Source organism: Mus musculus, chromosome 2 (assembly GCF_000001635.26).
Source record: "Mus musculus strain C57BL/6J chromosome 2, GRCm38.p6 C57BL/6J".
Classification (NCBI taxonomy): domain Eukaryota; kingdom Metazoa; phylum Chordata; class Mammalia; order Rodentia; family Muridae; genus Mus; species Mus musculus.
Genome location: NC_000068.7, coordinates 110,854,353 through 110,881,549, shown reverse-complemented (window position 1 = coordinate 110,881,549; position 27,197 = coordinate 110,854,353). Strand labels below are relative to the sequence as shown.

Sequence of the window (27,197 nt, the reverse complement as noted above, 5' to 3'; positions counted from 1 at the left end):
AATTTTGCAAGAAATCCAGCTGTTATGGAACTAATATATTTAAAAATAAGAAACGCCAACTGTTTTAATTGAAGAGTTGATTCCTGAGAATGAGGTAGTATTGAAAACAGAACAAGTCTGAGATTTAAGGACACGTGAACATGATGCCATACTACAGAAAATGAGGACCTGAGATACGCTGGTTCACACATTCACTCGTGGAAGACATCATGAGTGTCTTACATGAACACTTATGACCTGGGTTGCCTATAGACTACCCCAGTTCATAAAATCAAGCCACACTCTATTATTTAATAGATATTTATATTTTTCCACTCTCCTCTTGATGTTTGCTTTATGAAAATGTATTTCATTATGAGTCTCTTTGATTTCTTTCTCCTGTATACCCTGAGAATACTAGAATTTTCTTTTCAATAATACAGCAATACTATGTATTTTATTCAACTTAAAGTGATGTGTGACAAAGTGGTAATTGTTTAAGATAATGAACAAGGTAACTGTAACAAAAGTTGGTGTTGTTTTGTAAGTTAAATTTTAAATATTGCTTAAATATTTTGAACTTCAATACATTAAGTTAAACCATTTCTTTTTGAGTATCATTTAGACATCACAGTCACTTTCTAGCTAAGTATTTATTCCTCCAGATTACGAAGTGTCTCTGTTTTTTCCCCAGTTACTTCGGAGGAGAGTAGAAAGGACTCTACCCTTAAGTGTTCCTTTGCTGACCTCAGTGACTTTTGCTTGGGTGAGTTAATTTCTAGTATTTTCTCCTCTTTTCCCTTTCTTGAAGAATAAAGTGTACTCTTCAAACCTAGAACAATTTTTGATAAAAATGTTTGTGTTTTGTCTTTAAAATTTGAGCAGCGATTATAAAAATCTGAGTTTGATAAATAATTGATTTATTATACAATTTAAAGTTCTAATAATATAAGGAAGCTGTAATGAATAATTCTATAACAAAGTGTGAGTGGATTTTTCTTATGAATTTCTTTCCATTCTAAACAAGTAAGTGCATCGACAGTGATATGATGAGATGTACCAAATTTTGTCACCCAATATTTTTCATGAGAGTAAAAGTTGAAAGTTCTGTCCTATTTCTTCAGTAGTGGATAATATCATTTTTATATGTTCCTATAAATTCAAAGTGAATCTATTTATGACTAACAGAAATTGATCATGAGTTTTCTTTATGAAAACACTGTTGGTGTGTTTGAATTGCCTACAAGTTGAAATATGAACAAACTGAAGACTCCTGGTGTGGGGGAGGAGGGTTGTTGAAATTCTCTGATCACGGTAACATAGGTGACATGAATATCCATACTTTTTTTTTGTTAGTACCTGGATAAACATAAATGTGTTCAAGATTAAGAAAGTCTAAAATTTTTATCTTGTTCTATTTTCTATGACATTGTCAAGACATTTAAGCATTCCCAACACCTTGAACTGTGTTATTTGTAACAACATTCCAAAAATTACAATTTAATCATCATTTTATATTACCTTTCAATCTGTGTTGCCTAGAAACAAGGCTAGTTTATTAATTTTCTAATTAAAATGTTATCTGGCTCATTTCACATGAAACTTCAAAGGGAACATTTCGTCAGAACAAGAGAAAGGTCCTTCTATCGTACCTCATTTTGCAGCATGCTCTTCAGTTACTCCTCTTCTGAGAGCAAAGCAACATGAAAACACTTGGTCTTCTTTGTTCTACACACCCACACACGTGGGAAAGTTCCCATTAGTGTTTCACTAAATTAGTACCAGTTAAGATTTTCAGTTTCTCTAGACACAAAATGCTTTGATTTTAATGCGCTGATCTAATTTTAGAAAACTTATTATTTCAAAATTTTTCTAAACCCAGTATAATAGGAAAAAATCATGTTTCATCATTTCTGTGGGTCTCAACCCATCTGATGTTTATTAGCATCAATCAACTTTTCCAACCTTACACTTGATATTTCAAAATTTGTCAGTTTTTCATGATCTATTCATGCTAAAGAAATAATGAAGTTTCTGTAAAATTAAATAAACACTCACAGAGGAGGGGGTAGAAAGAAATCATATTTAAAAGAAAAACTCCAATACAGTGAAATTTTTATGAAAGTACCTTTTACTCTCCTGTTCAATTGTCATCTGGAGATTTACTGCCTCAGTCTGGTAACTTAGGCCTTGTCCTAGAAGCTTCTAGCTGCTCTACAATCTTATCTAGGCCTAGAGAGTTTTCAGCCTCTGAAACCTACTGCTAAATAAATTTACCCTTTCTAATTCTTTCTGAACTCTGGCTTCCTGGTCAATTCTGCTGTTCTATCTCAAAACTTCTCAGTCCATCTGGCTTCTTTCTCTTGCCCTCTCCTGAGTTGCTCTGCTTGGCCTCATAATAACTTTGACAATCTGTTCTAATCTTCTGGCTCTTTCTCATTCTCTAACTTGCTCTGTCTTCTTGCTCTGTAATTGCTTATTCTCTCTCTATAACCTATCTCTGGTCTCTCTCTCTCTCTCTCTCTCTCTCTCTCTCTCTCTCTCTCTCTCTCTCTCTCTCTCTCTTTGATTTTTCAAGACAGGGTTTCTCTGTGTAGCCCTGGCTGTCTTGGAACTCACTCCATAGACCAGGTTGGCCTCGAACTCAGAAATCTGCCCGGCCCTGCCTTCCAAATGCTGGGATTAAAGGCATGTGCCACCACGCCCGGCTTCTATGCTGCTCTCTTAAGTAGCTTCCCTTTCCTCTCTCTCCTCATGAGAGTTTGTCATATGCTATTCTGTCAAATCTTTCTCTGATTTGTCACTTTGTCTGCCACTCAATTAGATACTACTTTCACACACATGCACTTTCTTCTACAAACTAACTGTGCCTTCATTATTTTGGATTAAAGATGTATACTCAGGTCATGTCTATATTTTTGGTATGGGAATTAAAGTTATGTGCTAAGGTCTGAGCTACACCACAAGAAGAAATATTTTTGGTATAAATAAATAAAACAAACAAACAAACAAAAACAATCTCAAGGTTCACGATGTGATCAAATATCCTGCAACAAATTTGCCAATATCTGTGTGACTATAAATCTCTTAACACCCACATAATATGTGTAGTCGTAGTCCCTAGTCATCAGAATCGTTTTTTTAATATTCCATTTTTAATTAATTAATTTGCTTTACATCCTAATATCAGCTCCCTTCTCTTCTCAGTACCTATTCAAACAGATCCTCCCAACATTACTCCTCTACTTCTCTGAGAATGGGGAGACCCCATTAGGTACCACACACACACACACACACCACCTTGTCCCAACTCCATCTCTAGCTCATCACGTCACTGCAGGACTAAGTGCATCTCTTCCCACTGAGGCCAGACAATATGGGCAAATTAGGGGAATGGGATCTAGAGGCAGGCAACAAATTCAGGGAAGCCCCTGCTCCAATTGTTGAGGGATCCACGTGAAAACCAAGCTACATTTCTGTTACATGGGTTTCTGGGGTCTAGGTCCAGCCTACTCTCCCTTGCTTCTTGTTTTGCAGTTTAGTCTCTTAGAGTCCCCAAGGATCCACATTAGTTGACTCTGTTGGTCTTCCTGTGGATTCCCTGTTCTCATCAAATCTCTCAATTATTTTCCAAACTCTTCCACAAATCTCTCTGAGCTCTATTTAATGTTTGCCTCTAGGTCTCTGCATCTGTTTCTAATAACTCCTGGATAGAGCCTTTCATAGGATCATTTTGCTAGGCTTCTGTCTGTAAGCATAACAGAGTATTATTAGTAGTGTCAGAAATTGGTTCTTGCCCATGGGATAGGTCTCAATTTAGGCCAGCCACTGATTGTCCATGTCCTCAGTCTCTGCTATATCTTTGTCCCTGCACATCTCATAAGCAAGACATATTTTGGGTCAAAGGGTTTGTGAATGGGTTGCCATCTTTATCTCTCCACTGGGAGTCTTGCCTAGATACAGGAGGTGACCACTTCAGGATCCCTATTCCCCACTGCTACAATTCTCAGCTAGAGCGGCCCCCCATAGACACCCTGGGAAATCTCTCAATCACAGGTTTCTGGAATGTCCTTGAGTTGCTTCCCCCCATCCCCCAATTTCCATTCTTTCTCTACTGTTCTCCTTATACCTAATCCTCTTCCTGGCTCCCTAGCTCTTTCTTTTTCCATCCAGTTCCTTCCATCCATTCACCTATAATATCTATTTTATTTTACCTTCTGAGAAAGATTCAACCATCTTTTCTTGTACATTACTTGTTATTTGGTTTCTCTGGGTCTGTAGTTTACAAAATGGTAGTCCTGTACTTTTTTGCCTAATATCCACTTATAAGTGAGTACATACTATGTATGTCCTTTTTGGTCTGGGTTATCTTATTCAGGATATTTTCTAATTCCATCCATTTGCCTACAAATTTTATGATGACCATTTTTTAATAGCTAAGTAGTAGTCTATTGTGTAAATGAACCATATTTTCTTTATCTATTTTTCTGTTGAGGGACATTTAGGTTGTTTGCAGTTTCTGGCTGCTATGAATAAAGCTGCTAGAACATTCTTGAGCAAGTGTCCTTGTTGGATGTTAAAACATCTTTAAGGTATATGTCCAGAAGTGGCACAGCTGGGTCTTGAGGTAGCTACTATTATAACTTATCTCTGAGAAGATTCTGTTTGCAGTAGATGGTGATTACCTCAGAGGCCCACAACTGGCCAAAGTACAGAGAATAAAAGACTGCAGAGTTCTCATTCATTACTGAGCATATATCCTACATTCTTTTTTGCAATGACTGAAGGACCATGGTGGAAGGGATGGGGAAGAAATTGTCCAAAGGCATAAGGAGGTAGATGACTACAAGAAAACTGTCTCCAGGACACAGTAGAAAAGTTGCTGATGTAAAGTCACAGTAGTTATTTCAGCATGCACAACACCTATGCAGTCCCAAACCTTTCTAGAGTGTAACTCCCAACAATTCTACTACATTCTAGTAGAAGACCACACATCTAAGGATGTTTGGGGAGTGCAAAGTACTCATGACGGGGGTGGGAGGTGGGGTAGGGGTGGTGGTGGAATAAAACACAAAGTTAGGTGGGTATGACAGGGGTCATGAAGCTGAGGGGAATTAGGAGGGTGAATAGAATATAAAATGTGTAAAATAAACCGTAAATAACTACAAAGAAAGTCACCCACATCTCTGCAATGCATTGTTTTCATTGTTTTTGAAAAGAGATCAAATAAATTCAAGGAAGAAGCATCAAGAGTTTATTTAAGTAAACAAGAGCATGTTAGCACTTTGTCTTTAAATCTGCTGCATTTGCCTTAAAGAGTGCATAATACCATGACATCTGACCATGTTAATTCAGAGGTTCTAAGCTCTACTCTGCAATCCAGGCAAGTGCATCTAGTTAATGGCTTCCGTTTTTCATCATGAAATTATTAATGCTGTGCTATAGCCAATTCAGTGTTCTCAGTGTTCCATTGAAGACTGATATTTCCTCTTGGTCAAAGTAAGAACTCTGAAGAAAGACTATAGTTTTATTGCTTTAGAGCTTACATTTCTACCAGGACTGATGTGTTATTTACTTCTCCAGGGGCGTTGATAAGCATCCTGATAAAAAAAAATAACTCAAGGAAGGGGGTCATTTAGGCTCATGTTTCAAGGATCATGGCAGAGAAAGCATGGAGACCAGAGCCCGAGGCCATGGGTCACAGTGCATTTTAGGTTGCTTGTCAAACTTGTTCAATTAATTGGTATTCTTGGGTGGATGTACTCAGAGTCTGACCACTGATTACCCTATTCACGCCTTTACATAGTTGAGTCCATGATTTCCTGGGTAAACTGGTGCAATAAATGTCTAATTGGACTCTGTGATCTTTACAAACTCTTGTATTTTTATAGTCTCTTTTCTACATTGCCATGATGAAGGAAAAATGAAATCTCCTTATTTCTCTGCTCCAGTCTCTCCAGGGTTTCTCATTCCATTTAAAATATAACTTACTTTGGGCTTCAGAGGCCCTGTGAAATCTGGGTCTATCCTCTACAGGCCAGTTCCTAATGCATCCATTCAGTCACAGTGCTGTAGCCAAATCACTCGTGTGCTTTTCGCTCATCACAAGTTTGCTCTCATCTCAGGACCTCACATTAAACCAGATCCATCCCAGCTTCCCCTTCTGTTTCAACAGGAATTGCTTTCCTTCATAATTAATACAGCTGCTTAACTTTATATGGTTTGTTTAGGGATCCTTACCTGGGATCAATACGCAGAGACTTTGTTAATCATACAGGCATTCATAGCCCTATGATAAATAATAGTCTATGGTACATATTTTATGTTCAAAAATATTTTAGGGTTAGTTACAGAAGTGAGGAATGGATATAAGTCAGAGCACATTGACAAATACACAGAGCTTCAGAGTGCAGACCACTGCTTTGCTCCCAGGATGCTATTTGGCACAGTGGAAAAAATGAGCAGTGGCCTGTTAGGAATTCATGTTTTGTTAATTTGTGCCCTGACTATGATCATCTTTTTCACTGACAGGAACTTATTTAGAGATCTAAAAGTCATCATGCTTCAATTATAGAATTGCTTTTCTTATATTACTCAATGCAAAAGTTTAACTGATAAACAGATATTTAAGGACACCTGTTTATCTATAAATAATAAAACACTAGATAGGACTCCATTTATATCCAGTTTACAAATTGATAAGTGATATTGAAAATATGATTTTGCTTAGTGACTGACAGTTCAATGCTGACTGGGTGAATGACTGGAAGCCTGGATGATATATGTAGTGAACACTAACAACAGGCACAGCAGGGTTCTCTGAGTACCATCAATAGCCTGAATGGAACTATCTCACAACAGAAATACAGAAATAAGGTGTGTGGTTATAGACAAATTAAAAAGTACAGAAACAAAGTATACATTAATTCCTTCATTATCACAATATTAAATCTCTGAGAAATCATTATTGGGACCATCCATGGACTTTTTCCCAGGGAAGTTTCAGATGAGTAATAATTATAAAGATGGAGTATGCAATCGAAAGGTAGCAATCAAAAGGTCCAGCTTATATACCAATTCTTGGGTCCACACAATCTGTGCTTCAGCTATCTAAGTTGTGAAATGGAGACATTATTTAATTCAGTCCTATAATATGGATATCAAGCAGATTAGAATTAGATATTCTGGGAAAGTCAAGAAAGAGAATGTATTTTGGATAAGATTAAATTAGAAAATATGTAAATTATAAAAATAACTTTAATCCAGTATAATTAAATAGTATACATTATAAGATATTGTGGTAATTTTTTACAAAGTGTAACTACCTATAAATAGAAAAGTTTCAAATTAGGGAAGCAGACTGGTAATGCTGTCATACATTCAAAATTCTCCAACAGGGTCCTCATCAGGAGTGCCTGGTGCTCCTCATGTACATTAAGTAAATTATAATGAAGCAATGAGATGAAGTGGCATTGTGAGGGAAAAAAATACATAGAATTGGGATAATCTAGCTACTGAAATTACAATCTGACTACTGGCTGTAAAATTTATTCTTTTATTATACACCCCTATTTAGGCTTTATAAAAAATATGTACTTTTCAGAAACTCAAATCTCCATGTTTATTGCAAGTATATAAGTAGTAGAATTGTAAATTAATAACAAACATAAGGAATATATATATTTAATTCTTTATAATTTATATGTTTAATACTTTATATATAATAAACATACATATATAGCACATATAAAAACAAATTATAGATTTGTTTATTTTACCTAATATCATATATACAATGTATTATATAATATATATAACTAAGTAAATTTAAATATATTAAACTATATTATTTTATGTATTTATATATTGTATATATATATAATATATAATTAATATAATATATTAGAAAATATAAATATAGTTTCAATTTTTAAAAATTATATATATATATTTATATGTGTGTGGGTGGTGTATTTAGTACTTTATGTTTTATGGTCATTTTTCATGTATTATTCCATCTAGTACTAGGAAGGAATCCATGTAAATATTTTGTTATCTCTAATTTTTTACAAGAAGACTCTCGCAAGCCCACTATCTTTGTAACAGTGAGGAAGCCTAGATGTAGATTAAATTATTGAAAGTAACAGTTTATTCTCTTCTCATTCTTTTTTTTTCCATTTTTAATTAGGTATTTTCCTCATTTACATTTCCAATGCTATTCCAAAAGTCCCCCATACCCACCCCCAGACTCCCCTACCCACCCACTCCCCCTTTTTGGACCTGGCGTTCCCCTGTACTGGGGCATATAAAGTTTGCAAGTCCAATGGGCCTCTCTTTGCAGTGATGGCCGACTAGGCCATCTTTTGATACATATGCAGCTAGAGACAAGAGCTCCGGGGTACTGGTTAGTTCATATTGTTGTTCCACATATAGGGTTGCAGTTCCCTTTAGTTCCTTGGGTACTTTCTCTAGCTCCTCCATTGGGGCCCTGTGATCCATTCAATAGCTGACTGTGAGCATCTACTTCTGTGTTTGCTAGGCCCCGGCATAGTCTCACAAGAGACAGCTATATCTGGGTCCTTTCAGCAAAATCTTGCTAGTGTATGCAATGGTGTCAGCATTTGGAAGCTGATCATGGGATGGATCCCTGGATATGGCAATCACTAGATGGTCCATCCTTTTGTCACAGCTTTTGTCTCTGTAACTCCTTCCATGGGTGTTTTGTTCCCAATTCTAAGAAGGGGCAAAGTGTCCACAGCTTCCTTACTTCAACATGTGGTTTAATTTCCTTAAATTTTCAAACTGTATTATTTTACTGGGTGTATATTGTTAGATCTTTGGGGAAGTAAAAGGCAGTAAGAGTTCTATTGGTTAAAAAAGAGAGAGAATTCTATTGGTTATGGAAAATCTCATCTTACTATCAACTATTGCAAAAGCTGCCTTGGTTGGTGTTTTGAAAGTAATTTTTTTATGTGTTCAAATTCCTGAATTTTAAGATGCAATTAACTGTTAGCATCAACATCAAATTACTAAGAGCTTTTAAAAAGAAAGTGGATAGTTACCACATTTGTTAAATATGTGTACTGTGAATCTTATCCTAATTTCTGAGATGCTACAATGTGAAAAAAAATTAGTTTACAAGGGGAGAAATATGATGGAACTTTGGGTAACAATGTAATGTGACTGTTTGTAAGATATTTTTATTTGTAACTTAATTGATATTGTAGGCATTCTGAAAGAAAGGCATTATTAAATGAAGTGGATTAAATAAAAAGAAATGTCTTTAGTAAGAGCCAAAACACATTGGCAAATTTCATTTATATTTCAGAAGAACCACTGGTGAAGGAGTGATTAACTCCATGAATCAAAACACAATATGTTCCTCTCCATTGTTGCCCACAGACATAGCCTGGCAGAAATACCAACTTAAAACAATTTTAAAATTCTGACAGTTATGATACAAACATCCTCTGGGAAGAATAACAGAAAAGATTTAGCTACAATGAAAAACTACACCAAATCTAAACTATTTTATGTTCATTGTGTGCTGTTTTTTTTTTTCCTTCTTAATCCTATTCTAACATATCCCTCAAGTTTCCCCCCGCCTTGTGCTCTGATAAAATACTCAGATGACAATAACATGGGGTGATTTTATTTTCACTTAAAATTCTGGCACAGTCCATTATGACACAGAAGTCAGGCTGTCAGTAGCTTAGCATAGCTCTCAGATCCACATCATACCCATATTCACACCATATCCGCACTCATCAAACTAGTGTCTGGCTCACTTTCTCCATCGGATGCAGCCCAGGTTCCCTTGTCCAGAGACTGTTCCTGTCCACAATTAAAATGGGTCCTTGCATATCAGTTGAAGTAGACAACATAGTCTGCATGCACGGCCAGCTCTCTCTCTCCCAAGTGCGTCTATATCCTGTCAAGTTGACAATTGACACTAACCATCACAACAGAGTTTTACAAAGTTTCATGAAAAGTAAAAGATTACTGAAATAATATGTGAAAATGCATCAAATACTTGATTAATATTATACTTTGAGCACTTATGTCATTCTGAATTAAAACATTTTTATGTAACTAATTTTTTTACTCATCAAATTTTCAACACTTTTTGAAAGCTCACAGTTTGTTAAACAATGAGGTGAATATTGTAATATAAAAGTGAGCAGAACAGTGTGCTGATGACACTTACAGTAGGAGGAAATAAGTATAGCCATTTTATCTTCCCCTTAAATATACACATTCATAATAAACCCACATAGATGATGATACTTTTATATATATATCCATATATATATACATCCTTATATAATGCATATTTATGTAGCATATCTATGCTACAGATGTTATAATTCAAGATAAAGACATATGAATTTATTACATAGTCTGTATGTGTATATTTTATATAAATACATATGCTCCTATGTAGGATAACATTTGACATTAAATTATGATAAAATTAAAAATGATAAAGCCTTGTTGAATACAATGAAATATTAGAGTCTCTGTTAGATATAGATATAGAGGAGACATTCTCTGGTGAGGTAACAGAGAGTAGTACTCTGGATGACATAGGGATTATATCATTGGAAAGCAGAAGACCCAGGAATAAAAACCCTACAGGGAAAATATATTTCACATTAAGGAACCAAAAGCATATATGTAAAAAAAATGACATTGCAAAATCATTTGACAATCAACACAATGTGTGCTTGGAAATAGTTCAATTGTGTTCTTTCTTATAAGTCAAAATCTCATATTATCCTAAATAGATTTAGGATTTAGGATTGAATTTTACTCATATCTATACTTGGCTACTGAGAGATGCGTGTAGTATGGAGACCACAGGTTGGTCACACCTGGTAGAGAGAAATTTCTGTGAGCATAGATTTTCTTTCCTTTATATTTTCATAAATTTCTAGTTGGGCTCATGAGAGGCTTTGACAAATTTGTAAAAGCTTTTAACAAAATGGATATTTGTTGAAGAAAGGTTTCTGCCAGATTCACTACCTTCAATCCAGAAATGGATATTTTTATTCAAACCCAAATTTTCAAATACATTTACAGACTGGCCTGAGATAATAGCATTTTCTTCATCACAGCAGATATTAAATCACATAAAATTTTTAAAAATACAAACTTTGTCTCACACCTTTGCTTCATATTTGTATATAATCTTTGCTTTCTGGATTAATATCATTGTGAGGATTATGTTTAATATCTAGTGCTTCCATTATTTACATTTAATAAACACATGAAACTATAATATAACCCAGCTACATATTTTTGTATATTCTGTTTCTCCAAAGCTTCCCAAATCATCATATCTCAAGCATGGTGTATGACAAAGCAATGTACACATTGGCTAGGAAACCCAAGTATAAATGAGCAGGGACAGTGTACCAATTCTGCCACACATAGGATGGAGGACCTCAGCTTACTATCTCAATATCTTAAGTGCTAAAAGACAAGGCTGTGGACCTAAAATTTGAATATGTAAAATAATAAGTACAATTGACATCCTTTTCTGTTGCGCAATCCGTGACTCCTTAGATTGCTGTTGCTTTCTTTCCTTCCTATATTATATTCAATACAATTGTCTTTCTTTTCTTTTAAAATGGCCCTTTGTTCTGACCACTACTAGCATCCCTATCACTTTGATTCAAAACCATCTTCTCTCCCTAGTCTTTGCAAGTCTCTTTTCCTCTGCCTTTAACATCTCAGTCTATTCTTTGCAGAATTAGTTTTGTTAAAATAGAGATGATGCCACACTAGGGCTCAAATGTGTTTCTGTGTCTCCCGTTTAACTATAATAAAAGATAAAAGCTCTCCATAGTTACAACTCTACAGAATCTGTTCTACTCCCTCTATTGCCTCTCTACCATGACACCATGCCATGTGCTCCTTTCCTCCCCAATAGCCTCATTGCCATTGCCTTCGAACATATAGGATGGCATACTTTACCTCATAATCCTGGTCATACGGGCATCTTCTCCTTGCATCCTGCATCCACAGAAGTTCACTTACCTCAATGAGACGTTGTTCCAGGGTTACTCTGGGTGGCAGTCTTTGACAACCTTGTTTAAAACACTACAGTATTTCCTCACTTTCCCAGTATTTCCCACCTACTCCTCCTGTTTCAACTTTTCACTAACTGTATCAGCAAATATGTTGTTTGTCTTCAGCGCTGTCAAGTTAATCAAGTAGGTAACACAGTTTCTTGCGCTGTGTACTGTATCCTAGCTAGAATCATCCCAAGTGCACTGCAGAGGTAAAATGTATTTATTCAATGAGGAGAGAAAATGACACCAAGATCAGAAGTAAAAGAAATAGGATGGCCACAGATATCTTTTCAACGCACAAGCCACTTCCATTCTAACATGGCACCATACCATGAGCTTCTTCATTCCCTTCCCAGCAGCCTCAGTACCATTGTTCCCCGATGTCAGCTATCACCTCCTGCTTAACCCCAGGTGAGCATCCTACTTGTCTCACTTACAAAAGAAAAGAAGGAAAGGACAGGAAGGCAAGGAAGAAAAGAAACACTAGTGACTCCATCTTCTTCAAATAAAGGGCAAGTTAAAGGCAGCATGGATTTGGTAACTTCTGAAAGAAATAAAGTCCAGAATGGCAACGTTCTGCTATCTTAAGTAACAACCAGACAAGTCTACAATCTGCAGTTTTTATTGGAAACAGGTTAACCCTTCCAGTTTTGTGTGTAACTTTCTGCTCTTTCTCTTCATATATGTACTCACCTGTCCTTACTGTCCTCTATTGAACTGACACCACCACTTCTTTTATTGCCTGTTTCATTCCCTCTTATCATATTTTCTGCAATGTCATCCAATGATATTCAATGCAGTTTTCTTAATTACAATTTCTTTTCTCTCTTTCATTTATGTTTTATGTAGAAAAGATTTTTGTGTTACTATTATTTTAAATCGTTTACTTAGAGAAGTTGTTTTTCCTTTTCTTTTTTTAAATCACTTTTATTTTTATACAATGCAGTTGTTACCCTCCTCGCTCTCTCCACCTTCTTCATCCTATTCCTCCTCTCCCCTGTCTCCAAGAGGGTGTGCCCCGCACAACAGGCCTCCCCACAACCTGGGACCTCAAGTCTCTTGCAGGTTAGACACCTCTTCTCTCGCTGAGGCCAGCCCACAAAGTCCTCTTTCATATATGTATCAGGGGCCCGAGGACCAGCTGCCTGGTTATATGCTGCCTGGTTGGTGGCTAAGAAATCTCAGGGATCCAGTTCAGTTGAGACTGCTGGGCTTCCTATGGGGTCACTCTCCTCCTCAGCTTCTTCCAGCCTGCCCTAATTCAACCACAAATGTCCCAAACTTCAGTCCATTGGTTAGGTGTAAGTATCTGCATCCGTCTTAGTCAGGTGCTTGCTTGGCCTCTTGGAGGGGTAGCCATGCAAGACTCCTGTCTGTAAGCATACCTTAGTATCAGTAATAGTGTCAGGCCTTGGAGCCTCTCCCTGAGATGGATTCCAAGTTAAGCCGGCCACTGGACCTTCTTTCCCTCAGTATCGTCTCTATTTTTGTCCCTGAATTTCTTTTAGACAGGAACAATTCTGGGTCAGAGTTTTTGACTATGGGACGGCAACCCCACCTTGCGACTTATTGCCGTCTTTCTACTGTAAGTGGACTCTACAAGTTCCCCACTGTTGAGCATTTCATCTAAGACCCCTCCCTTTGAGTCCGGAGAGTCTCTCACCTCCCAAGACTCTGATACATTCTAGAGGGTCCCCTGTCTCCACCTTCCCCCTGAGGTTGCACATTTCCTTTTATTGTGCTGGTTTCTGGGCTTCTCTCCTGTCCTGCCCTCCCAATACCTTATTGTTCCCATTTTCCCCTCTATTTCCTCTCTTCCACCTAGGTCTCTCCCTCCCTCTGCCTCCTCTAATTGTTTTCTTCTCCCTCCCAAGTGGGATTGAAGCTTCCTCACTTGGGCCCTTTTGATTGTTAACCTTCTTGAGTTCTGTGGATTGTATCTTAGCTACTCTGTACTTTTTTTTGGCTAATATCCACTTGTTAATGAGTACATGTCATGCATATCCTTTTGGGTCTGTGTTACCTCACTCAGGATGATATTTTTCTAGTTCCATCCATTTGCCTGCAAAATGTCCTTGTTCTTAATAGCCGAATAGTAGTCAATTGTGTAAATGAACCACATTTTCTGTTTCCATCTTCTGGCTATCACAAACAAATCCACTATAAACATATGTGCCCCTGTCGTATGGTGGGGTATCTTTTAGGTATATGCCCCAAAGTAGTATAGGTGGCTCTTCAGGTAGATCTATTTCCAATTTTCTGATGAACTTTTAGATTGATTTCCAGAGTGGTTGTACCAGTTTGCAATCACAAGGACTATTAAATGAGTGTGATGTAGCTTGCTTAATCTATGAGAAATATTGTTTAATATTCACAAATATGAGTTTTAAAATACCTAGGTGTGGTTCACTTTTATATATCTCTTACTAGCATTATAACTCTGCACAATATTTAAGTCTCAGTTTATTTCTTTTATTATTAAATATCAACAAAAATAATATACTCCACAAAGAAATTAAGTTAAAGGAAGCAATGCTTATGAAGTTTTTGGCTATAAGCAAATAGCAACTATAAATAAATTATCATTTCTCCTGCAGTCTTATAGATAGATTAAATAAGTTTAACCATTAATCAGATAATTTTGCATAACTTTATTAATTTCATCTAAGGAGATGAGATGCATAATCTACATATTCTAAAATTGATGTCATGGCAGCTTCATATATATCATAAGATAGCATGTTTTAAAAGTTATTAAAGAAATGAATGAGTAGATTTGCTTTTCTTCCCTATAGTAATTCGACTGACTGAATTATTGAAAGTACTGTACAGTCATTCATGTCAAATTCATGTTTGACTATTATTAACATATTTTATAAAATAACTTACTCCAAGACTATTATGTCTTGGAAAAGGCTAAATATATAATATTTGATGAGATATTTGTTCACGTGAAATGTAATTTTTGTAAAATTCATCAACAGTTCTTTGTGATATTATCAGCCATCATAGATATTTCCTACTTAATAATCTTATTAATTATTATGTAGAGTAGTTTCTAATGTAATTGACCTTATAATATCTTATATAGTTATATTACTGTAATCATTTAAATTTTTCCAATTTTGGCAATTGTAGTTTTAAATCACCTAATTTATACATTTTCATAATATTAATGAGCATATCTTTTATGGTTTTCTTCTGTGGAGTTCTTTAACCCTTTAGCAAAATTCATATTTCTAAAACTTCCCATGTTTAAAAAATAATGAATCCAAATTAGGTGCTTATAATGTTAAAAAGTGGTTAAGATTCAATTTAATCATTGCAAATATATTTACCCACAACTTCAAATCAAATGATAAGTTCAAAACAGTTTTCATGGCTCTGGATGTGTATTTAAAGGCTTATATAAATAAAGAAAATATCCAATAAAAAACAGTAAAAAAGCACAGACATACTGAATTCTCATAGAAGTCAGTCCCAGCTTCAGCAACAGGGCAGCCATTTGTGTGATTGTTTTTGAGCTTATCCTTTGACTAGACAATTATGCAAATATTTTGTTTGACCAAATTTGAGGATCACTAAAAATGCAAATTTTTAAGTGGTAAAAATTTTTGTGGGGGAATTCATGGAATGGTGGGTATTTCCTCCCATTCTGAGGGAGGGACAATATTGTAGGAGAATCCCACACTGCCTCACCCCTGCCATGGGCCAGTACAGGAAGGAGCAAAGCCCTGAGAGTCTTTAGTCTTCCTTAATCTAAGAGGGCAGGTACAGAGGGACATCACGTGATGCTTGGGGGGGGGGCGAGGGGAGGGGAGGAGCAGGGCGTGATATGTGTGATCCTCTAAAGGCTAGGGCCTTCTCCTCAAAACTGGCAAAGAAACAAGTTCACTCCTAGCACCACACTCATATCTTTCTTACCCGTGATGAGGATGTTGCTTCCCAGAGAAAATCCTGTAGATTCCACACTAGGTTGTCAGCTGCAACACACATAGTTGTTCTGTGACATGGCAGTCCTCATAAAGATGTTCATTTTGGTCCCGTCTTTTTTTCCTCTTTTCTTTTCTTTTCTTTTCTTTTCTTTTCTTTTCTTTTCTTTTCTTTTCTTTTCTTTTCTTTTCCTTTCTTTTTTTTTCTTTCTTTCATTCTTTCTTTCTTGTTCCTTCTTCTTCTTCTTCTTCTTCTTCTTCTTCTTCTTCTTCTTCTTCTTCTTCTTCTTCTTCGTCGTCGTCGTCGTCGTCGTCATTTTCTTCTTCTTCTTCTTCTTCTTCTTCTTCTTCTTCTTCTTCTTCTTCTTCTTCTTCTTCTTCTTCTTCTTCTTCTTCTTCATTGTCGTCGTCATCGTCGTCGTTGTCATTTTCTTCTTCTTCTTCTTCTTCTTCTTCTTCTTCTTCTTCTTCTTCTTCTTCTTCTTCTTCTTCTTCTTCTTCTTCTTCTTCTTCTTCTCCTTCTTCTTCTTCTTCTTTACAATTTCTGGATTCGTTTATTTATTTATTTTTACACTCCAGATTTTCTTCCCCTCAGGGCCCATCCTCTTTCAGCTCCACATCCCATACCTCTTCCCCTTTCCCCTGTCTCAATGAGGATGTCCCCACCCCACTCCCACCTCAGCAGACCACTAAACTCCCTAGAGCCTCCAGTCTCTTGAGGGTTAGGCATATCTTCTCTGACAGAGCTCAGACCTGCAGTCCTCTGCTGTATATGTGTTGAGGGTTTCATATCATCTGGTTTATGCTGTATTATCAGTGATCCAGTGTCTCAGAGATCTCGGGATTCCGGTTAATTGAGACTGCTGACCCTCCTACAGGGTTCCCCTCCTCCTAAGCTTCTTTGAGCTTGTCCCTAATTCAACAACAGGGGTCAGCAGTTTCTGTTCATTGGTTGGGTGCAAATATTTGCATCTGACTTTTTCAGGTGCTTGTTGGGTCTTTCACAGGACAGTCATGATAGGTCCCTTTTTGAGAACACTCCATAGCCTCAGTAATAGTATCAGGCCTTAGGGTCTTCTCTTAACCTGGATCCCACTTTGGGACTGTTGCTGGACCTTCTTTTCCCCAGGATCTTCTCCATTTCCTTCCCTGCTGTTCTTTCAGACAGGAACAATTGTGAGTCAGAGTTTTGACTGTGGGACCATCGCTCACGTGATGCCCCGACTTTCTGCTAGAGGAGGGCTCTATAAGTTCCCTCTCCCTACTATAGGGCATTTCATCTAGAGTCCTTCCCTTTAAGTCCTGAGAGTCTCTCACCTCTCAGGTCTCTGGTACATACTGGAGGGTCCCCCCAACTTCCTACTTCCCAAAGTTGCCTGTTTCCTTTCTTTCTGCTGTCCCTCAGAACTTTACTCTTTTTTGCCCCCCATTCCCCTTCCCTTCCCAGGTCCCTCCCTCTCCACTTGTGATTGCTTTCTTCCCCCTCCCAGTGGGACTGAGACATCCTCACTTGGGCCCTTCAGCTTGTTGTACTCACTAATAAGTGGATATTAGCAAAAACAAACAAACAAACAAACAAAAAAACTGGGCATGTGGTGGCACACTTAATCCCAGCACTTGGGAGGCAGAGGCAGGCAGATTTCTGAGTTCGAGGCCAGCTTGGTCTACAGAGTGAGTTCCAGGACAGCCAAGGCTACACAGAAAAACCCTGTCTCGAATAAATAAATAAATAAATAAATAAATAAATAAATAAATACAGAATACCCAAGATACCGTCCACAGAACTCAAAAGTGGCCCAGTCTTTCAAAGCTTGATGTAGTCAGGATTCTTGCTCAATGCTTTACAAGTTTCTTGGCAGCAATAGCCTCTCACTCAGCCTGCACTATCTTCTACCTTTGTTCCTGCTTTGTATTTTCCACCAAAAATAGATCCCATAGGCTTCCTGCTGGGCAGCTTGCTTGGCTTCTACAGCCATGAAGGATTCTTGGCTATAGTTCAGCTCTGTGATAGCCAACTCACCAAGAATAAGACTAGAGTCTTGGCGCACTCTGTCAAATCTCTTTGAATCAACATAGACGTATGGGTTTGTTGGGCAATCAGCGGTGAGACACTAAACTTAGCTGCCATACTCTTGCGCACCTCATTGACAATGGACAGCAGCCCTTACTCCTAGTACTATAGGGAACTGGGACCAGAGGATGCTAAAGTGAAGGCTTTTGTCTGGAATCATGTCCTGCTTTATGATCTCTAATCTGATTACAGAAGATGACTCTAAGTTCCACCTTCCAAGGTTAACACAGATTCATGGACACCATAGGCCATGGCCACAGCTGTGTCCCCTCAGTAGCAGCTTCATCAACAACACCCATATCCTGAAGCACCAGGGATAAGCATCCTGCTATGTCCTTCCTGGACAACGTCTGATCCACCTGAAGGCAACATTATGAGAGGTCAGCAGAGGATGCCCACCTGATTCTTCCTCAGTCCAGATTAGAAACTTTACTCTGTACATGAGTATTAGAGATTATGGCACTTGCAAAAAATACAGATTATTATGAACATATTTACAAAGTTGAAATGGGTAGACAAAAATGAATGTAACTTTCTCTGTTTTCTTTTTAGCTCTGGGGAAAGACAAGGATTACCTGGATGAATCTGAACATGCCAACTATGATCGATCTCGTCTCCTTAATGACTTTGTTACCAAAGATAAGCCTGCATCCAAGACAAAGCTGTCTAAGGTAATAAAAACTGAGTTATTAATGCATAATTTTAGAAATATGATATTTAAAACATTTGAGCATTCAGCTCTACGGTTAGATCTGTACTGGAAAATATAAATGAAACATAGAGCTTAATAACTAACTTTAAGAACTCAAACATGCTGGGCATGGTGGTGCATGCCTTTGATCCCAGCACTTGGGAGGCAGAGGTAGGCGAATTTCTGAGTTCAAGGCCAGACTGGACTACAAAGTGAGTTCCAGGACAGCCAGGGCTACATAGAGAAACCCTGAATAAAAAAAAAAAACAAAAACAAAAAAATAACTCAAGCATGAGTCGCTGTTTACTGATATATATATATTTGGATTATTAAATAATTATTATTTAACAGATCAAAATATGCCCCTTTATTTTTTAAAAGTATTATTTATTTTTAAAGTATATTTTGTTTACTTATTTATTTATTTATTTTTGACATTTTTGTTTTAGTTAAAGACAGGGTTTCTCTTTGTGTACCCTGGTTCACCTGGACCTCACTCTGTATACTAGGATGGCCTTGAACTCACAGAGATATACCTCCCTCTGTCTTCAGAGTACTAGCATTAAAGGTGTGTGCCACTACCACCCAGTTTATACTTTTAAATTATAATTACATTTTATATATACCCTCACATATATATGCATATATATATGCATATATATATATATATATATATATATATATATATATATATATATATATAAAACATTATTTGGGTGTTTCTGCCCCACCATGATTCACTGAGGAATGATACCCCAGACTCAAATAGTATGCAAAAGCAAAGAGTATTTTATTCTGCAGAAGTTCAGCATGCTGGAGTCTTCCATTTACTAAAGTGGAGACACCCAACTGAGCTCACAGTCCCAATGTAAAGCATATTATGAGAATTCCAGGGAGGGGTAGGTGGCTTTTATCTTAATTGGTTGGCTCTATATCTAAGGATATTCCAGAGCCATTGCTGGGAGTTGGTGAGGGCTGAAAACTTTCTGGGGAAGCCTGGAAAGTGTTGTTGACCCATTGCCTTTGCCTCAGGTTAGGTGAAAGGGCAGCTGATAATAGGGGCAGCTTCTGATTAGCTGCCCAAAGCCTGGTGTTTTTCCAATAACTGACTTGCCTAGATTTGCCCAGTTCTTGGAAACAGAGATCTAGGCCTAGTCTCCTGAACTGCCAATTTGAAGTCTTTCATGGAGACAGCCTGTATCAGTCCTCTCACTTAGATCATTTAGCTCCCAAATAAAAGACACAAAACCTTTATATTTATATATAAATTTAAAAACACTATAGGTGGACAGATACAACTGTCTGTGCTATTTTGTCTTTTGCCTGTGAATAGTCTCAAGATATAACTGGCCATGTTTTGCCTGGGTCACTCCTACTCCAACTGGTTGGGTTTCATGGCCATGTGCTCAGGATCCACCTACCCCAGAGTGACTTCTTTCTTCTTCCATCTCCCTCCCCTAGTTTTTGCCTCAGGTCCCAAGCCTATTTATGGTGAGAGGATTCAAAATTTATTCTTATAATTATTCTGACTTCTGATATGCTATTATCAGAAGTGCTTATTCTAAAGTACAATAGAAAGCCACCTTTAATTCTTCTATCATATTGTAACATTGTACCTTTCAGGCAAAATTATTTAAATACCAATTATAAATCATGAAGAATAATAGTTCTTACATTGGTATTGGTCCTTCACTTTTCATGTATTTCTCTGGAAAGTTAACATATGAACATGTTTTTATGCTATGAAACTTAATACGATTTGAATTCCAACTTCATTACCTATTGTGACTTGGACATACTAATTATACTCAATGACCTTGTTGTCCTTCTCTATAAATTGTGGGCATACTGTTTTCTGGACATCATTGTGTGAAAACAACATAAGATGACTTATGTGCCTTAGTTAGGGTTTCCATTTCTGTGAAGAGACACCATGACCAAGACGAGTCTTATAAAGGACAACATTCATTTGTGGCTAGCTAATAGGTTTACAAATTTAGTTCATCATCATCAAGGTAGGAGCATTGCAGCTTCCAGGCAGGCAAGATGCATGAGGATCTGAGAGTCTGCATCTTAATCTGACTGCAGCCAGGAGAAAACTCACTCTTCTGTACTGGGAAGAGCTTCAAAGTTCTCCCAAACAGTGATGTATTTCCTCCAACAAAGCCATATTGTCTAACATTACCAATCTCTATGGGCCAAGCATATTCAAACCACTACTTTCCACTCTATTACCCTCCATAGTTGTGTTCAAACACATGAGTTTATGTGGGCCATATCTTGGCATAACATAATGCAAAAATATATTTAATCCAACTTCAAAAGTCACATCGTTTATAGCAGTCTCCACAAAGTTAAAAATCCATTGTTCAAAGTCTCTTCTGAGATTTATACAATCACTTAACCATCAAAAAGCAGATCATATACTTCCAATACCACAGAATATTTATTACCATTCCAAAACATCACAGTGAAAAATACTGGACCAGAGCAAGACAGAAAATCCACTGGACAAACTCTAAACTCCATGCCTTTATGTCTGATGTCAAAGTATTCTTCAGATATCCAGCTCCTTTCATCCTTGATGATTGTTGATGGCAGCTCTGGCATTGAGCAGCAACAGACTTCATTTTCTTGGGCTGGTTCCACTCCCTGATAGCAGATTTCCTCCACAGGTATATTCCACAACTCCTATATCTCTAGCAACTTCAACTTTACAGTTTCTTATTCTGATATTTAAAATCCACACATGGTCTGGGCTTCTACCAAGAGCTTGGGTCACTTATTCAGCTCTGCCTTCTGTAGCACTCTAGGCTCTGGTTGATTCTACTCCATTGCTGCTATTCTTGGTTGCCATCTCATGGTATTGACATCTCCAATTTCCTGGGGTCTTCAGCTGCAACTAGGTTTTGCTAGTAGACTTTAATAGGCTCCCTTCCTGGTTCCAAGCCTTAACTTCTTTGCTTGACCCCTTCAGTACTGGGCCACCAACTGCAACTGAATATTCACCTTCAACAGTGGCTTTCCCTGGCCTCTTGCAGTGCTAAGTCTCAAGCTACCCTCCAGGACTCCTTCATTCCTTCAAAACCTATACCACCTGCATGGTGCTTATACATGCCAAGTCCAGCTGCAGCACAAGGTACTACTGTAACTATGTCTGGAACACAGCTTCTTTGTGCTCTCAGAAAACACTTTCCAGAAGATTCATCTTAGTGATGCTGATCTCTTCCTAATCACCAATAATTTCTTAGCTCCAGATAGCCAGTGTCAATTGCCCTAGTAGTCCCTTCTGGTCTTGAATCTAAAGCCAGAGACACATGGCCAAAGATTCTGAGTTCTGCTGCTTGCTGAAGTGAGAACATGACCAATTGTTCTATTATATCCTTCATTGCCTAAACTTGACTGTCCTGGAACTTGCACTGTAAACTGATCTTGAACTCAGATCTGAATGTCTATGTCTCCTGAACTTTAGGATTAAAGGCTTTTACCACCATGCCTGGACCTAAGCTTTTTCTACCTGGAAGTTACTTTATGTCCACACTGGCCTTAAACTTGGAGATCTGTTTTTTCTCTATCTCCTGTACCACCATGTCTAGGCATAAGCTTATCATGGCCACAATTCCTCAAGATTCTAATCAAAAGCCTGTGACTTCCATTCTGAGATTGTAGTTCACTCCAGAATAAAAGTTCAAATAAAGACAATAACTAAGCAAACAATAAGCTTAGCTGGACAACACATTTTATCTGTTTATCTCCTCAAACACAGGATTTAGTTCCATTGTACTTTCTGGTGACCTTTTTGTACACATTTTGTACTTTCCTTCTCTAAATTTGCTATGCTTGATCAAAACACTCCTCATGAAACTAAACTACAGGATAAAGTCTAAACTTGGATTTTTTGAGATTTCCTTTGTCAGTGCAGTTAATTGGAATGTTTTCATACTAGCCTCAAGTAAGTCTTCAGACTAGGACCAAAATCAGCCACATTCTTCACCAAAACATCACAAGAACAGTCTGTAGGCCACACACTAATTATCTTCTCCTTTGAAAATTCTTGAGCTAGGTCCCCACATTTCAAATCATCCTCAGCACCAATGTCTTTCATATTCCTACTAAGATAGCCTATTTTTTTTCAAGACACGGTTTCTCTGTGTAGCCCTGGCTGTCCTGGAACTTGCTCTGTAGTAAGGCTTGGCCTCAAACTCAGAAATCCTCCTGCCTCTGCCTCCCAAGTGCTGAGATTAAAGGTGTGTGCCACCACTGCTCGGCTTAGGATAGCCTATTAAGCCCCACTTAAAACATTCCACAACTTTCTGAATCCAAAGTCTCAAAATTCACATTCCTCTAAATAAAACCATGGTCAGGCCTATCACATCAGTACCTGACTCCTGGTACCAACTTCTCTTTTAGTTAGAGTTACCATTGCTATGAAGAGATACCATGACCAATACAACTCTCATGAAGAACAACATTTAATTTGAGCTGGCTTATATGTTTAAGGTTTCAGTCCATTATCATCAAGGTGTGAGCATGGCAGCTTCCAAGCAGGCAAGTTGCAGGAGCAGATGAGAGTCTTCATTTTGATCTGAATATATCCATGAGAAAACTGATTCTTCTAAACTGGGTAAAGCTTCAAAGCCCACCGCCACAATGGCACATTGCCTCCAAAACTGCCATATTGTCTAACAGTATCACTATTTATGGACCAAGCATATTCAAACCACCATACTATATAAGAGTATGTAGGGCATAGCAAGAAATCATTGGTATGTATTTCATTTCATCTGTTATATACTAGAGTGAGTGCCTACCAGAATTTTATAGCAACTTGGAAGTTGAGAATGCAGGTTTGAAATAATATTTTACCAACAAATAAAATAATGAAATACAATTCAATTTTAAACCTCGTTATTTCCCTGGTCCCACCGTTTCTCAAAATCAATGCTTTGCATAGATCTTAAGATAGTGAATGAGACCATCCAATACCACATTGTTGGTAATTATTTCATCATTGTAATTGCAACTGATTCACCTATGCTCCTTGTTGTTAAGGCAAATACAAGCTCAAAATAAGTTCACCCCTTTTCTTGTTAGAGTGGGGCTTCTTATAGAAAGAGAAGGGAAAGAAGAGAAGAAAGGAAAGAAAGAGAAATGGGGAGAGCAGAGGGAGGGAAGGAGAGGAGAGAGAGACTGAAAGGGAAGGAGGAAATTTGGATATTTAATTTAGCCCAAGGAATGACTTAAGTTTCAAAAGCTCTCAAATAGATATTACATATATCCTTGCATATAATTTTTTCTATTCTGTTAAATTTGTTTATATTAAAATTATTTTCCCTTTATTTTTGGTCATTAATTCTGTAAAGATTATTAGTCTGTAAAGAAATATAGCAGAATTTAAAAATCATATCAGGAATGCAACTAAACTTTAATAAATATATCCTGAGTTAATTAATTCTACAAAACTTTGTATTAATATTTACATATGTTTTCCTAACATTTTTCTTAGTTGACTAATAATTTCTTCACTGTGTAGCTCATATTACTTTTTTATGTCAGATACATATTATTTGAAGTGAATTGCAAGGAGGTATAAGAGAAATGCAGATGTTCATCAATAAGCTTATGCCATCTACTGGAAGACAAAAACACTATACATCAAGTAATTAAAAGAAAATTTAAGATTCAAATATGAATTGCTTGCTTCTCTATGATCTACCACGTGACTAATAGTTATATCATCATTTAGTGTAGTTACAGTAGTTCTGTCCCAAATATTATTTTTCCTTAGACTTGAAACTTAGAATGTTATAGTTAAAATAATTAGTAAATTGTAATGAATGTTGTTAAGTATTAGGACAAGAAAATATAATAAGATACCATATAGTATTCCAATCAAATAAATACTCAAATGAACTACTGAATTTGTGTGATTATCTATGTCTAAACCTTACCCTTCTATGAAATACACCCTCCTCATGTTGCCAGGGTAACTTACACATGCAATTTACACATTAACTCATGTCCACTTTTATTCCTTGCATAGGTAAGAGTGAAGCACAAATTCCATTTGATAAAAAATTCAGTTGGATAAAAGAAAGATAGTGCTGAAATTTCTGAATGAAATTAGTCTGCCTAGAATATATTATTTGTGAGATCTCAAAAAGGTGAATAAGTAAAGAAATAACCTAAATTTGCTTTGTTTGCACTATTATCTGGGTACTCTATTTTGAAAATCTGCTATCTTTCTTCTCTTCTTCTCATATTCCTCCTAAATACATATTGTGTGTGTGTGTGTGTGTGTGTGTGTGTGTGTGTGTGTACACATTGAGGTAACATCTTCTGGGAAGTGTTTTCTGAGAGCACAGATGCTGTGTTCCAGAGATAGCCAAGGTTGTACCTTGTGCTGTAGCTGGACTTGGTAATGTGTAAGAGTTACCCAGGTGGTACTGGTTTTGAAGGCATGAAGGGGTCACACAGAGCAGCTGAGACTCTGCACTGTGAGAGGCCATGGAAGGCCATTGGCGAAGGTGCAGCCTCAGTTGCAATTGATGGCCCAGGACTGAAGGGGTCATGCAAAGGAGTTAAGGCTTGGCACCATGAAGAGAGCCTATGAGAGGCTATTGGTGAAGCCTAGTTACAGTGAAAGACAGCAGCGTTTTGGAGATGCCAGTACCATAAGATGACCACCAAGAACAGCAGCAGCAGTGGAGTACAGGCATCTGGAGCCTAGAGGAAAAGATGTGTGCTACAAAGGACAATGCTGGAGATGTGACCCAAGCCCTTGGAGGAGCCCAGAAGATCATGAGTTGGATCCCAGACATTGGACAGTTGGAGTTTAATTTTTTGCTTTTAATTGTGACTGTGTCCTAATAATTTCCCTCTTGAAGAAAGAAACTATTTTAGTGGATCCCACAGTTAAGAGACTTTTAATTGTAAAAAGACTTTGGATTTTAAAAGGTATTGGATATTTTTAAAGGATTGAACTTTTTATATGTAAAGACTGTGGGACTTTTAAAGTTGTTTAGATCTTGGGGATGAATAAGAACTAAGGGTTGAGGCTGACTAGTAATATGTTTGTGTGTCAAGTTGACAAGGGGTCAATTGTACTGGCTGGTTTTATGTGTCAAATTGACACAGGCTGGGGTTATCACAGAGAAAGGAGCTTCAGTTGGGGAAGTTCCTTCATGAGATCCAGCTGTGGGATATTTTCTCAATTAATGATCAAGGGGGAAAAGCCCCTTGTGGGTGGGGCCATCTCTGGGCTGGTAGTCTTGGTTCTATATGAGAGCAGGCTGAGCAAGCCAGGGAAGCAAGCCAGTAAATAACATCCCTCCATGGCCTCTGCATCAGCTCCTGCTTCCTGACCTGCTTGAGATATATATATGATTTCTCAAGTCTGAAGTTTCAGGATAAGCATTCTCAAGGCTATGCTAGGAAAACTATTACAAATTTGAGGAGAGATTACTCTGTATTCTACAGAGTAATCAGCATATCTAATCCCACTGGCAAGGAAAGAAAGAAAGAGAGAGATGGGGGTGGGGGAAGGAAGGAAGGAAGGAAGGAAGGAAGGAAGGAAGGAAGAAGGAAGGAAGAAAAAAGAAAGAAAAGCTAATTATATGTGTGCATTATAAACATATAAACAGGCTTTAACACACAAGTCTCTGCCTCATATCCTGTTTTACTTTGGATGATTGGTAGGTTGTACTCTGCACTCTGCATATTATACACAGTAAGGGAAGTGCATAAGGAACATTTCACATAGGAGCCAAGATATATATATAAAATGACTCAGAAGGAAGGAACATTACCTTGAAAGGGTGACTCATGCCTAATGCAAAGGACATAGTGGGTAAAGGCAACTATTGGATAATAGAAAACAAATAGAACTCAATAACAAATTGCCCATCAGCCATGAACTAAGGTCAGAAGAAATTATTCTAAATTCTCTCAAGTGCTATTATTGTATTTGTGAGAGCTCCATAGAGTTTTTCAGATGTAAAAACTAACAATCTTAAAAATACATCTGACTAGTGGCCTGATCATTGTATAAAAGGATTTTCAATCTGTTTGAAATTTTGTTTGTTAACCATTGAGCAACAATTAACCATTGCTGAAGTGGCCTTGAGTCTAACTGAAAAACATTTCTTTCTCATCACTACTTATAATAATTTACCATGGTAATTTGAATGCCAAAACCCCTCAGAGACTTCATTACTCACTTAGCCCCCCAGTTGATATAACTATTTGAGAAGGATTGGGAAGCGTGGCCTTCCTGGAGAAGGTGTGTCATCACTCTCACTCAGTCCCTGACATTTCAGAAGACTCCTATCATTTTAAGTTACCTCTCTGCTTTCCAGTTTGTGGATAAGAGACTCGAGCTCTCAGTTGGTGCTCTAGTGCTATGCTTGCCTTCCTATTACCATACTCCTCATTATAATGAATATATA

The 27,197-nt window shown here is 37.3% G+C and overlaps 1 protein-coding gene across 6 annotated transcripts in view; it reads left to right on the top strand.

Moving 5' to 3' along the window:
- Positions 1–27,197, top strand: part of Ano3 (anoctamin 3) — a 295,191-nt gene that overhangs the window by 68,842 nt on the left and 199,152 nt on the right. For 5 of the 6 annotated variants that reach the window (NM_001128103.2, XM_030250348.1, NM_001355245.1 and 2 more), the window contains exons 3-4: positions 674–745; positions 18,612–18,730. In NM_001128103.2, the coding sequence (NP_001121575.1) occupies positions 674–745; positions 18,612–18,730 (191 nt within the window). Of the gene's footprint in view, positions 1–673; positions 746–18,611; positions 18,977–27,197 lie in introns of those variants that run through there. The other variant, NM_001355246.1, reaches the window with a different exon arrangement.